The sequence below is a fragment of the Oncorhynchus masou genome, chromosome 31 (assembly GCF_036934945.1).
Source record: "Oncorhynchus masou masou isolate Uvic2021 chromosome 31, UVic_Omas_1.1, whole genome shotgun sequence".
Taxonomy (NCBI): domain Eukaryota; kingdom Metazoa; phylum Chordata; class Actinopteri; order Salmoniformes; family Salmonidae; genus Oncorhynchus; species Oncorhynchus masou.
The window spans coordinates 40,432,012-40,445,726 of NC_088242.1; the positions used below are offsets into that span (position 1 = coordinate 40,432,012).

General features: G+C 42.5%; 1 protein-coding gene across 2 annotated transcripts in view; it reads right to left on the bottom strand.

Annotated features, from left to right (window-relative positions):
* The window catches only part of prodh2 (proline dehydrogenase 2), a 29,998-nt gene that overhangs the window by 3,951 nt on the left and 12,332 nt on the right, over positions 1–13,715 (bottom strand). For both annotated transcript variants that reach the window (XM_064950972.1, XM_064950973.1), the window contains exons 4-8: positions 11,345–11,471; positions 10,552–10,623; positions 7,949–8,029; positions 5,260–5,403; positions 956–1,122 (exon numbers count right to left, since the gene is read on the bottom strand). In XM_064950972.1, coding sequence (XP_064807044.1) covers positions 956–1,122; positions 5,260–5,403; positions 7,949–8,029; positions 10,552–10,623; positions 11,345–11,471 — 591 coding nt within the window. The remainder of the gene's footprint in view (positions 1–955; positions 1,123–5,259; positions 5,404–7,948; positions 8,030–10,551; positions 10,624–11,344; positions 11,472–13,715) is intronic.

The window sequence follows — 13,715 nt, forward strand, 5'->3', positions numbered from 1 at the left end:
TGCCCGAACCAAGGCGCATTTGGTGGTAGCAAGCCTTGTAGATAAGGGTAAAGAGGACACCCACTCTGAGAAAATAGACACTACAGCCAGAGTCTTCAGAACAACCTTAGAAGGAGGCTAAAGGTTATAGCCACAGGCTCATGGCTTAGATTAAGACATTGACTGACAGGAGTTAAATGGACTTGACATGGGGAGAGTCATTGGGCGAGGTTTTGAAAACCAAGGTAGGATTGTATTTTTTCTTTACAAACTTGTTTGGTATTGTGAAGGTAATCTGAATGTGTGCTTCATATTATCACATAGGCAGGAGGCCTATATATTCTCATGTGTGTGTTCTGCTGTAGCCTACATTGATTTATTTTGTTTGAAGTTCTGATATTGTGATATTTGTTCTACTGCTACATTGATGTCTTGAAAATAATATGAAATTGGGCTCTTGTGAACCCCACAGCTGAGTGTGTGTGTGTTGCGGGGTGTTCTGCAGGGTCGTCTAAAAATGTTGCCGTATGTTGATGTCTAAAAAATTAGAATATAAGAAATTTGGACATGTCTAAGCCCCCGCAGCTATGCTCAAGTACGTGGGCATACTGCAGCGACATCTAAAATGCTTTGAATGAATCAGCACCTGTCCGTTTCACCACAATAGACAGGCTACTTGGATGTGATCCCTATCTGCCACGTTGTGTTTGACACTTTTTTCCTCAATGTGGTCCCGGAACCTCAGAGCCCTCCAGATACCCCCCACCCCTCTCGCGCTCACTATGTGTTCCGGGACCTCCCAAATTAAGCACCGCACCAATCCAATGGTTTAATGCATGGGGAGGAGTGTACACAGGTGCAGACTTGAGGAGAAATAATTGATTATTTGGACATTGGTTATGTGAACGTCGGGAGCACCACTCCGTAATATAACATCTTTCGTCACCCCAAAAACCGACACGCACAAGAGAGTTACCTGTCATTGGTGTGCTCCCAGGATTCGTGAACAGATTCTGAACACCCCTCACTATTGGTCAGTTTCCTTTCTTTGTCCATGTACGCCCCTCTCACAAGCTTCACACCCAGACAGAAGGACTCGCTGATGGACAGGCGGACGTCCTCGAGCAGGAGAGACCGCGATTCCTGAAGGGACAGGAAGACAGAGGGGGGAGAATATCAGAGAGAAAGTAATGAAGGGCGAAACATAAAGAGAGAGGGGGGGGAGAGAGGACAAATTTGCAGGTATTGTATTAACCACAAGCACAATTACATTTTATAGGAAAAACATATGGTAACACGTGAGTAAAAGGTCATTAAAAGGTCGGAGTCATTAAAACTCATTTTTCAACCACTCCACAAATTTCTTGTGAACAAACTATAGTTTTGGCAAGTTGGTTAGGACATCTACGGTACTTCGTGCATGACACAAGTCAATTTCCAACAATTGTTTACAGACAGATTATTTCACTTATAATTCACTGTATCACAATTCCAGTGGGTCAGAAGTTTACATACACTAAGTTGACTGTGCCTTTAAATAGCTTGGGAAATGAAAAATGATGTCATGGCTTTACAAGCTTCTGATAGGCTTATTGACACCATTTGAGTCAATTGGAGGTGTACCTGTGGATGTATTTCAAGGCCTAACGTCAAACTCAGTGCCTCTTTGCCTGACATAATGGGAAAATCAAAATAAATCAGCCAAGACCTCAGAAAATAAATGGTAGACCTCCACAAGTCTGGTTGATCCTTGGGAGCAATTTCCAAACGCCTGAAGGTACCACGTTCATCTGTACAAACAATAGTATGCAAGTATAAACACCATGGGTCCACGCAGCCGTCATACCACTCTGGAAGGAGATGTGTTTTGTCTCCTAGAGATGAACGTACTTTGGTGAAAAAAGTGCAAATCAATCCCAGAACAACAGCAAAGGACCTTGTGAAGATGCTGAGGAAACAGGTACAAAAGTATCTATATCGACATAACCTGAAAGGCCGGTCAGCACGGAAGAAGCCACTGCTCCAAAACCACAATAAAAAAGCAAGACTACGGTTTGCAACTGCACATGGGGACAAAGATAGTACTTTTTGGAGAAATACCCTCTGGTCTGATGATACAAAAATAGAACTGTTTGGCCATAATGCCCATCGTTATGTTTGGAGGAAAAGGGGGAGGCTTGCAAGCCGAAGAACACCATCCCAACCGTGAAGCACGGGGGTGGCAGCATGATGTTGTGGGGTGCTTTGCTGCAGGAGGGACTGGTGCACTCCATAAAATAGATGGCATCATGAGGGAGGGAAAATTATGTGGATATATTAAAACAACATCTTAAGACAACAGTCAGGAGGTTATAGCTGGGTCACAAATGGATCTTCCAAATGGACAATGACCCCAAACATACTTCCAAAGTTGTGGCAAAATTGCTTAAGGACAAGAAAGTCAAGGTATTTGAGTGGCCATCACAAAGCCCTGACCTCAATCCCATAGAACATTTGTGGGCAGAACTGAAAAAGAGTGTGCGAGCAAGGAGGCCTACAAATCTGACTCAGTTACACCAGCTCTGTCAGGAGGAATGGGTCAAAATTCACCCAACTTGTTGTGGGAAGCTTGTGGAAGGCTACCCAAAACGTTTGACCCAAGTTAAACAATTTAAAGGCAATGCTACCAAATACTAATTGAGTGTATGTAGACTTCTGACCCACTGGGAATGTGGTGAAAGAAATAAAAGCTGAAATAAATCATTCTCTCTACTATTATTCTGACATTTCACATTCTTAAAATAAAGTGGTGAGGCTAACTGACCTAAAACAGGGAATTTTTACTAGGACTAAATGTCAGGAATTGTGAAAACTGAGTTTAAAGTATTTGGCTACGGTGTATGTATAGTGGGGTAAAAAAGTATTTAGTCAGCCACCAATTGTGCAAGTTCTCCCACTTTAAAAGATAAGAGAGGCCTGTAATTTTCATCATAGGTACACTTCAACTATGACAGACAAAATGAGAAAAAAAGATCCAGAAAATCACATTGTAGGATTTTTAATGAATTTATTTGCAAATTATGGTGGAAAATAAGTATTTGGTCATCTACAAACAAGCAAGATTTCTGGCTCTCACAGACCCGTAACTTCTTCTTTAAGAGGCTCCTCTGTCCTCCACTCGTTACCTGTATTAATGGCACCTGTTTGAACTTGTTATCAGTATAAAAGACACCTGTCCACAACCTCAAACAGTCACACTCCAAACTCCACTATGGCCAAGACAAAAAAGCTGTCAAAGGACACCAGAAACAAAATTGTAGACCTGCACCAGGCTGGGAAGACTGAATCTGCAATAGGTAAGCAGCTTGGTTTGAAGAAATCAACTGTGGGAGCAATTATTAGGAAATGGAAGACATACAAGACCACTGATAATCTCACTCGATCTGGGGCTCCACGCAAGATCTCACCCCGTGGGGTCAAAATGATCACAAGAACGGTGAGCAAAAATCCCAGAGCCACACGGGGGGACCTAGTGAATGACCTGCAGAGAGCTGGGACCAAAGTAACAAAGCCTACCATCAGTAACACACTACGCCGCCAGAGACTCAGATCATGCAGTGCCAGACGTGTCCCCCTGCTTAAGCCAGTACATGTGCAGGCCCATCTGAAGTTTGCTAGAGAGCATTTGGATAATCCAGAAGAAGATTGGGAGAATATCATATGATCAGATGAAACCAAAATAGAACTTTTTGGTAAAAACTCGGAGGACAAAGAATACTGAGTTGCATCCAAAGAACACCATACCTACTGTGAAGCATGGGGGTGGAAACATCATGCTTCCACCCCCAAATATCACGTGGATAAGTATTCATACACTTTACTCAGTACTTTTTTGAAGAACCTTAAGCAGTAATTACAGCCTCAAGTCTTTTTGGGTATGATGCTACAAGCTTGGCACACCTGCATTTGGGGAGTTTCTCCCATTCTCTTCTGCAGATCCTCTCAAGTTCTGTCAGGTTGGAGGGGAGTGTCGCTGCACAGCTATTTTCAGGTCTCTCCAGAGATGTTCAATCGGGTTCAAGTCCGGGCTCTGGCTGGGCCCCTCAAGGACATTCAGAGAAAAGCCACTCCTGCGTTGTCTTGGCTGTGTACTTAGGGCCCAGCCCCTGTTGGAATGTGAACCTTCGGCCAAGTCCGACTTCCTGAGTACTCTGGAGCAGGTTTTCATCAAGGATCTCTCTGTACTTTGCTCCATTCATCTTTCCCTCCACACTGACTAGTCTCCCAGTCCCTGCCGCTGAAAAAAATCCCCACAGTGTGATGCTGCCACCACCATGGTTCACCGTAGGGATGGTATTGGCCAGGTGATGAGCGGTGCCTGGTTTCCTCCAGAGTTGATGCTTGACATTCAGGCCAAAGAGTTCGATCTTGGTTTCATCAGACCAGAGAATCTTGTTTCTCATGGTCTGAGAATCCTTTAGGTGCATTTTGGCAAACTCCAAGTGGGCTGTCATGTGCCTTTTGCTGAGGAGTGGCTTCCGTCTATCAAATTTACCATAAAATCCTGATTGTTGGAGTGCTTCAAAGATGGTTGTCCTTCTGGAAGGTTCTTCAATCTCCACAGAGGAACTCTGGAGCTTTGTCAGAGTGACCATCGGGTTCTTGGTCACCTCCCCAACCAAGGCCCTTCTCCCCAATTGCTCAGTTTGGTCGTACGGCCAGCTCTAGGGAGAGTCTAGTGGTTACAAAGCTTCTTCCATTTAAGAATGATGGAGGCCACTGTGTTCTTGGGGACCTTCAATGCTGCAGAAATGTTTTGGTACCCTTCCCTAGACCGGTGCCTCGACATAATCCTGTCTTGGAGCTCTACGGACAATTCCTTTGACCTCATGGCTTGTTTTTTGTTCTGACATGCACTGCCAACTGTTGGACCTTATATAGACAGGTGTGTGCCTTTCCAAATCATGTCCAGTCAATTGAATTTACCACAGGTGGACTCCAATTAAGTTGTAGAAACATCTCAAGGATGATCAATGATAACAGGATGCTGCTGTACTCAATTGATTCTCAGAGCAAAGGGTCTGAATACTTATGTAAATAAGGTATTTATGTATTTTATTTTGAATACATTTGCAAAAATGTAAAAAAAACTGTTTGCTTTGTCATTACGGGTTATTATGTGTAGGTTCAAATTCTACTTCTTCCACTTCTTCCAATAAAGCTGTAATCGAACAAAATCTGGAAAAAGTGATTGGGTCTGAATACTTTCCAAATGCACTGTAAGTCTGAAAACTAGACTACCTTAAGGTAACACTGGTAGGTGTTCCAGATCCAGGCGCCATCTTGGTTGAACTTCTTCATCATGGCCATGGTGACGAGTGAGAGGGCGGGGTTCATGTATGTATACTCTGCGTCAACCAGAACTCGCACTTTGTTGGCACTGGCCTGAGAAAGAAACACATATAGCAATGGAACTTTGGTAACACTTTACCTAAAGTATTTTTACGTCTATAATGTGTAGGCCAGGGCTCCCCAACCCTGTTCCTGGAGAACTACCGTCCTGTAGGTTTTCAATTCAACCCCAGTTGTAATTAACCTGATTCAGTTGATCAACCAGCTAATTTTTAGAATCAGGTATGCTATATTAGGGTTGGAGTGAAAACCTACAGGACGGTAAAGCTCTCCAGGAACAGGGTTGGAGACCATGACCATGTAATTACAAAGCAGATAGTATGTTAGTACATGTGAATACAATGTTGTAACTACAGCTATTAATGAGTAGTTACATAAATGTAACTGCCCAAATAAAGGAAACACCAACATAAAGTGTCTTAATAGGGTGTTTAATAGGGTGTTGTGCCACCATTAGCCAGAGCAGCTTCCATGCGCCTTGTATTAGATTCTACTAGTGTCAGGAACTCTATTGGAGGGATGCGACACCATTCTTCAATGAGAAATTCTTTCATTTGGTGTTTTGTTGATGGTGGTAAAAAATAGTCTCAGGCTCCGCTCCATAATAAGTGTTAAATTTGGGTTGAGATCTGATAACTGAGACAACCATGGCATATGATTTACATTATTTTCATGCTTTTCAAACCATTCATTGACCCCATCTACTCAAGTGTTTCCATTATTTTGGCAGTTACAGTTGAAATCGGAAGTTTACATACACCTTAGCCAAATACATTCAATCTGTTTTTCACAATTCTCGACATTTAATCTAAGTAAACATTCCTTGTCTTAGGTCAGTTAGGATCACCACTTTATTTTAAGAATGTGAAATGTCAGAATAATAGTAGAGAGAATGATTTATTTCAGCTTTTATTTCTTTCATCACATTCCCAGTGGGTCAGAAGTTTACATACACTTAATTAGTATTTGGTAGCATTGCCTTTAAATTGTTTAACTTGGGTCAAACATTTTGGGTAGCCTTCCACAAACTTCCCACAACAAGATGGGTGTTTGTAGGCCTCCTTGCTCGTACACGCTTTTTCAGTTCTGCCCACAAATTTTCTATGGAATTGAGGTCAGGGCTTTGTGATGGCCACTCCAATACCTTGACTTTGTTGTCCTTAAGCCATTTTGCCACAACTTTGGAAGTATGCTTGGGGTCATTGTCCATTTGGAAGATCCATTTGGGACCCAGCTTTAACTTCCTGACTGATGTCTTGAGATGTTGCTTCAATATATCCAAATCATTTTCCTCCCTCATGAAGCCATCTATTTTGTGTGCACCAGTACCTCCTGCAGCAAAGCACCCCCACAACATGATGCTGCCACCCCGTGCTTCACGATTGGGATGGTGTTCTTCGGCTTGCAAGCATCCCCCTTTTTCCTCCAAACATGACAATGGTCACTATGGCCAAACAGTTCTATTTTTGTTTCTTCAGACCAGAGGACATTTCTCCTAAAAGAATGATCTTTGTCCCCATGTGCAGTTGCAAACTGTAGGTAGACTGGCTTTTTTATGACGGTTTTGGAGCAGTGGCCTCTTCCTTGCTGAACGGCCTTTCAGGTTATGTCGATATAGTACTCATTTTACTGTGGATATAGATACGTTTGTACCTGTGTCCTCCAGCATCTTCACAAGGTCCTTTGCTGTTGCTCTGGGATTGATTTGCACTTTTTGCACCAAAGTATGTTCATCTCTAAGAGACAGAACGCATCTCCTTCCTGAGTGGTATGACGGCTGCGCGGTCCCATGGTGTTTATACTTGAGTACTATTGTTTGTACAGATAAACGTGGTACCTTCAGGCGTTTGGAAATTGCTCCCAAGGATGAACCAGGCTTGTGGAGGTCTACAATTTTTTTCTGAGGTCTTGGCTGATTTCTTTTGATTTTCCCATGATGTCAAGCTAAGAGGCACTGAGTTTGAAGGTAGGTCTTGAAATACATCCACAGGTACACCTCCAATTGACTCAAATGATGTCAATTAGCCTATCAGCAGCTTCAAAAGCCATGACATCATTTTCTGGAATTTCCCAAGCTATTTAAAGGCACAGTCAACTTAGTGTATGTAAATTTCTGACCCACTGGAATTGTGATACAGTGAATTAAAAGTGAAATCATCTGTCTGTAAACAATTGTTGGAAAAATGGCTTGTGTCATGCACATAGATGTCCAAAATGACTTTCCAAAACTATAGTTTGTTAACACGTAATTTGTGGAGTGGTTGAAAAACAAGTTTTAATGACTCCAACCGAAGTGTATGCAAGCGTCCGACTTCAACTGTATCTGTTGGTACAAGGGCTATTTAAGGTAAAGTTTTACTGACTCTTCTACATCTAACTTCATGACAAGAATATCATTGCATGCAGTAAAAAATATATATTACAGGGCACATGGTGCATTGAAGCAATAAATATAATTTAATGTGTAAAATAAGATACACTACAGGACACATGGGGCATCTAAGTATAAAAGTATAAATACATGTATGTGGACAATATTTATGAATTTATGAAAATACATATTTTTTTCTCTCCATACCTCTCCCACTTTGTTGAGCCTCTGAAGGCCGCACAGGAAATGTGTGTTCTCGCTCTCCTGTAAACCGGGGAAGCTGATTGGCTGTGGGAGACAGGACCAGAAAGTGGATCAGTCATCACTCTAGACCAGGTATTGCCAAACTAGGGGGGGGGGGGGGTGCACAATGCAGTCAGGGGTACGCCAAATAAAAATGTGTTACACATAATAAAAATAAAAAAATCTACTTTTTTCACATTTTCAAACAGTCCATTTAGTAAGGCCCGTGTCCATAGAGACACATAACAGCTCTACGGGTAATACTGCTTCTACCAGCAGTTCTACACCTGCACCTGTCGACAACAGAAGTTGTTCTGCGTCCACGAGCACATCCAATGCTAGCCACATGTAATTCTACATTTGTTGTTAGCCCAGCTAGCATGGACACTGACAGTTGTAAATCTGATGCAGCCGGAGAGCTACTGCCCCCCTACCCAGGAAAGCACCGAATAACAAACAGGGACGTTGGACCATCAAAGAGGCACAAATATGATGAGAACTACATTGATTTGGGGTTCACTTGGGAGTAGTACCTTTCCTCAGTGTGTTAAATTTGCAAAAGTACTATCTCACAACTCAGGGAAACCTTCACTCTGCGCAGACATTTAGAAACAAAACATGCCAATTTGAAAAACAAGCCACAGGAGGTTTTGGAGTGAGAATTAAGACGACTTTTGAGTAGTAAGACATGTATAAAAGCAACAGATTCCATTAATAAGAAGGGGCTGGACACTTCTTATATGGTGAGCTACCGAGTGGCTAGGACAGGCAAGCCCCATACTATTGTGGAGGACTTAATTCTTCCTGCTGTCATGGATATGGCTGGGGGAAAGGGCACGAAATAACTATACAGACAATGTCTCCATCGAATAACACAGTTTCATCAGTGACATGGCAGGAGATGTTCTGAAACAATTACTGCTTCGTATACAAGCCAGTGAATTCTATGCGCTACAGCTTGATGAATCAACACACATGGAGGGCCTGGCACAGCTCCTGGTATATGTCCGTCACATTTATGGGGGGTCAATTAAGGAAGACATCCTCTTCTGCAAACCACTGGAAACCAGGGCAAAAGGAGAGGATATTTTTAAAGTACTGGACAGCTTTGTGACATCAAATTGACTTTGGTGGTCAAGATATGTATCAACATACAGAAGTGCGCTGGTTATCAAGGGGCAAAGTATTGACACTTTTTTTAAATTGAGAGACTAGCTTAAAGTTTTCTTTACTGACCATAATTTTCACTTGTCTGACCGTTTGCATGATGACGGGTTTCTTACGCGACTGGCCTATCTGGGTGATGTTTTTTCTCACCTGAATGATCTGAATCGAGGATTACAGGGACTCTCCGCAGCTATATTCAATGTGCTGGACAGGCTATGATTAAGAATTTGGAGCTCTTTTCTGTCTCCATTAACAAGGACAACACACAGGTCTTTCCATCTTTGTATGATTTTTTGTGTGCAAATTACCTCAAGTTTACAGACAATGTCAAATGGGATATAGCGAAGCACCTGAGTGAGTTGGGTGCGCAATTACGCAGGTACTTTCCCGAAATGGATGACACAAACAACTGGATTCATTATCCCTTTCATGCCCTGCCTCCAGTCCACTGAACAAGAGAGCCTCATTGAAATTGCAACAAGCGGTTCTGTGAAAATCTAATCAGAAGCCACTGCCAGATTTCTGGATTGGGCTGCGCTCAGAGTATCCTACCCTTGAGAATCTGTGGTATGACTTAAAGATTGCTGTACCCCAGCGGAACCCATCCATTTTGAAGGAGCTAGAGCAGTTTTGCCTTGAAGAATGTGCCATGTTCAAAGTGGTAGGCATGTTGTGTAAATCAAATGATACAAACCCCCCAAAAATGCATTTTAATTACAGGTTGTAAGGCAACAAAATAGGAAAAATGCCAAGGGAGGTGAATACTTTCACAAACCACTGTACCTATATGAGGGTGGATTCTCGGCCCTCGCTAGCATGAAAACTAAATACAGACACAAGACTGTGTGGAAAATGATTGAAGACTGAGACTCACTCCAATACAACCCAACATTGCATAGTTATGTCGATCCTTTTAAGCACACCCTTCTCATTAACCTGTGGTTATTCACAATTTTCGAATTGAGAAATTAGGTTTTATATGTAAGATGGTTAAATAAAGAGCAAAATGATCGATTATTATTATATTATTATTTGTGCCCTGGTCCTATAAGAGCTCTTTGTCACTTCCCACTAGCCGGGTTGTGACAAAAACTCACACTCATTCTTATGTTGAATAAAACAAATCAAATGTCAAATCAAATGTATTTATATAGCCCTTTTTACATCAGCTGATATTTATTATTTAGTGCTGTACAGAAATAAATGTATCGTATAGTGTGTGTGGCAGGCTTACAATGATGAAAAAAACAACATTTGAGAGTGCGCTGACCCTGGTGCGAGAGGGGGTAGGCAGCTGGAGGTTGAATGTTTGAAGGGGTACGGGACAATGAAAAGTTTGGGAACTACTGCTCTAGACTTATAGAGAGGCATCTGAACATCTCACAAAATGGCTCACCCACCTCTCCGTCCATGGCTCTGACTAGGAGGTCTAGGTCATACTGTTGTTCTGAGAGCAGGGTTGAAAGCTTCACCTAAGTACAAAGGGAAATGTGTCAACAGAGATCTGTGCATGCATTTATCAATTGCCTCAGAGTCGGAATGCTGATTCAGGATCGGTTTTGCCTCTTAGATCATATTGAATGATATTGTTATGGACAGGGAGGACCTGATCCTAGATCAGGTCCCTTTATTGGACGATATTGTTAATAAATAATAGAGAGCTAGTTATACACAAGAGCTAGACTGGTCCCAGACCTGTTTGTGCGATTACAATTTCAGTCCTTGTCAAGGTAAACATTGTGTTTCATGACAACAAGAAGTTGGTATGATAGCACAAACAGACGGGCACTCAGGCTACACAGGAATGTAGTGTTTATTGCTTAAACAATATATTTCATAAGGGCAGGAAGACAGCAGGGTTGGGGTATATGGGCTATATTCCATTTCAATTCAATTCTGGATGCAAACTGAAATTCCAATTCTCCTCAAGGATTTTCTATGATTAAAATGTGGAAATGTGGAACTGTATTGAAATGGAATTGGCCTCAACCCTGCAGGATAGTACAATTAAAATGATTTAGTCTTCAAAGGTCTAATTAATACCATGATTACACACAATGGAGAAAGATTGTTTCAATAGAAAGGCATTCACTTACAAAAAAATGGAAGAAATAAACTTAACAAACCAAAAAAAGCATGAACTATGCTCCTCGCAGAGTAAAAGGGTTTTAGTCAAGTAAGTCAGACACTTACACACAGCTCTGGACTGAGCAAGGCAGTGATCTTCAGCTGCATCATGGGATCTTTGCTCCATGTATTGCTATGGGACATGTCGACGCATTCCAACATGGACGCCAGGTTGTCGTTGTACCGTCGCTCCCTGTTGACAATTGACCACATGCATTCAGACTGAAAGTTATTCCATATTTTTTTATTATTATTTGAATTTTGTTTTGTCCCCTTTTCTCCCCAATTTCGTTATATCCAATTGGTAGTTACAGTCTTGTCTCAACACTGCAACTCCCGCCACAAGGAATCGCTAGAGCGCGATGGGACAAGGACATCCCGGCCAGCCAAACCCTCCCCTAATAAGGACAATGCCAATTGTGCGCCACCTCATGGATCTCCCGGTTGTGGCCGGCTGCGACATAGCCCGGGATCGAACCCGGGTCTGTAGTGACGACTCAAACACTGCGATGTATTGCCTTAGAGCGCTGCGCTACTCTGGAGGCCCTTCAATATTTCTGAATGAAAACAAACATTGAAAAAAGTTAAATAGATCTTTATCATCAATTTATGTAAAGTGCTGCATGAAATCCATGTAATTGCACTGCGTATGATAGCCGAGCATTGCCAGCATAAAACCTTTTTCATACCACTGAGCCAAACTGAACTGAGCCTGGTTACATATCTTTAACTTATTTTGTACAAAATGTTGCTGCTACCATCTCTTATGACCGAAAATAACTTCTGGACATCAGAACAGCGATAACTCACCACGAACTGGCAGTCTTTTTGTTTTTTTCATTTAACGAGTCCACAGAGCCCAACGTGAACGACATACTACTTTCCCGGGAACAGGCCCAAATCCCCGTCATTTGTGTGAAGAGACAACGGAGAAAAAGAGGACGAAGGTCAGGCTGCCTTCTGAGAATTTGTATGCGATCGAATAAACCTTCCGTTCTTCTAGCTAACGTGCAATCATTGGAAAATAAAATCGACGACCAACAAGGAAGATTAAACTACCAACGGGACATTAACAACTGTAATATCTTATGCTTCACGGAGTCGTAGCTGAACGACGACATTATCAACATACAGCTGGCTGGTTATATGATGTATCGGCATAGATAGAACAGCAGCCTCTTGTTAGACAAGGGGTGGCGGACTGCAAATATGTAAACAACAGCTGATGCACAATATCTAAGGAAGTCTCAAGGCTTTGCTCACCTGAGGTAGAGCATCTGTTCCGAGGACGTCATTGTAAATAAAAAATTGTTCTTAACTAACTTGCCTAGTCAAATAAAGGTTAAATATTTTTTTTTTAGAAATCTCATGATAAGCTGTAGACCACAGTGTATACCTAGAGAGTTTTCATCTGTATTTTTCGTAGCTGTCTACATAGCACCACAGACCGATGCTGGCACTAAAACCGCACTCAATGAGCTGTATACCGCCAACTACTCCACACACAGAGACGCGTTCAAAGCTCCACCCTCCATTTGGCAAATCTGATCATAATTCTATCCTCCTGATTCCTGCTTACAAGAAAAAAATAAAGCAGGAAGCATCAGTGACTCGGTCTATAAAAAAGTGGTCAGATGAAAAAGATGCTAAGCTACAGGACTGTTTTGCTAGCACAGACTGGATTATGTTCCAGGATTCTTCCTATGGCATTGAGGAGTACACTACGTCAGTCATTGGCTTCATCAATAAGTGCATCGATAATGCCGTCCCCACAGTGACCGTACGTACATACCCCAACCAGAATCCATGGATTACAGACAACATCTGCACTGAGCTAAAGAAAAGAGCTGCCGCTTTCAAGGAGCGGGACCCTAACCCGGAAGCTTATAAGTAATCCCACTATGCCCTCCGACGAACCATCAAACAGGCAAAGCATGAATACAGGACTAAGATTGAATCGTACTGCACCGGCTCCGACGCTCGTCAGATGTGGCAGGGCTTGCAAATCAAAGGGAAGCACAGCCGCAAACTGCCCAGTGACACGAGTCTACCAGATGAGCTAAACTACTTCTTTGCTCGCTTCGAGGCAAATAACACTGAAACATGTATGAAAGCACCAGCTGTTCCGGACGACCGCTCTTCTGCAGTCGATGTGAGTAAGACCTTTAAACAGGTCAACATTCGCAAGGCCGCAGGGCCAGACGAATTACCAGGACGTGTACTGCGAGTATGCGCTGACCAACTGGCAACTGTCTTCACTCATATTTTCAACCTCTCCCTGTCCGAGTCTATAATACAAACATGGTTTAAGCAGACCACCATAGTCCCTGTGCCCAAGAACTCTAAGGTAACCTGCCTAAATGACTACTGACCCATAGCACTCACGTCTCTAACCATGAAGGGCTTTGAAAGGCAGGTCATGGCTCACATCAACACC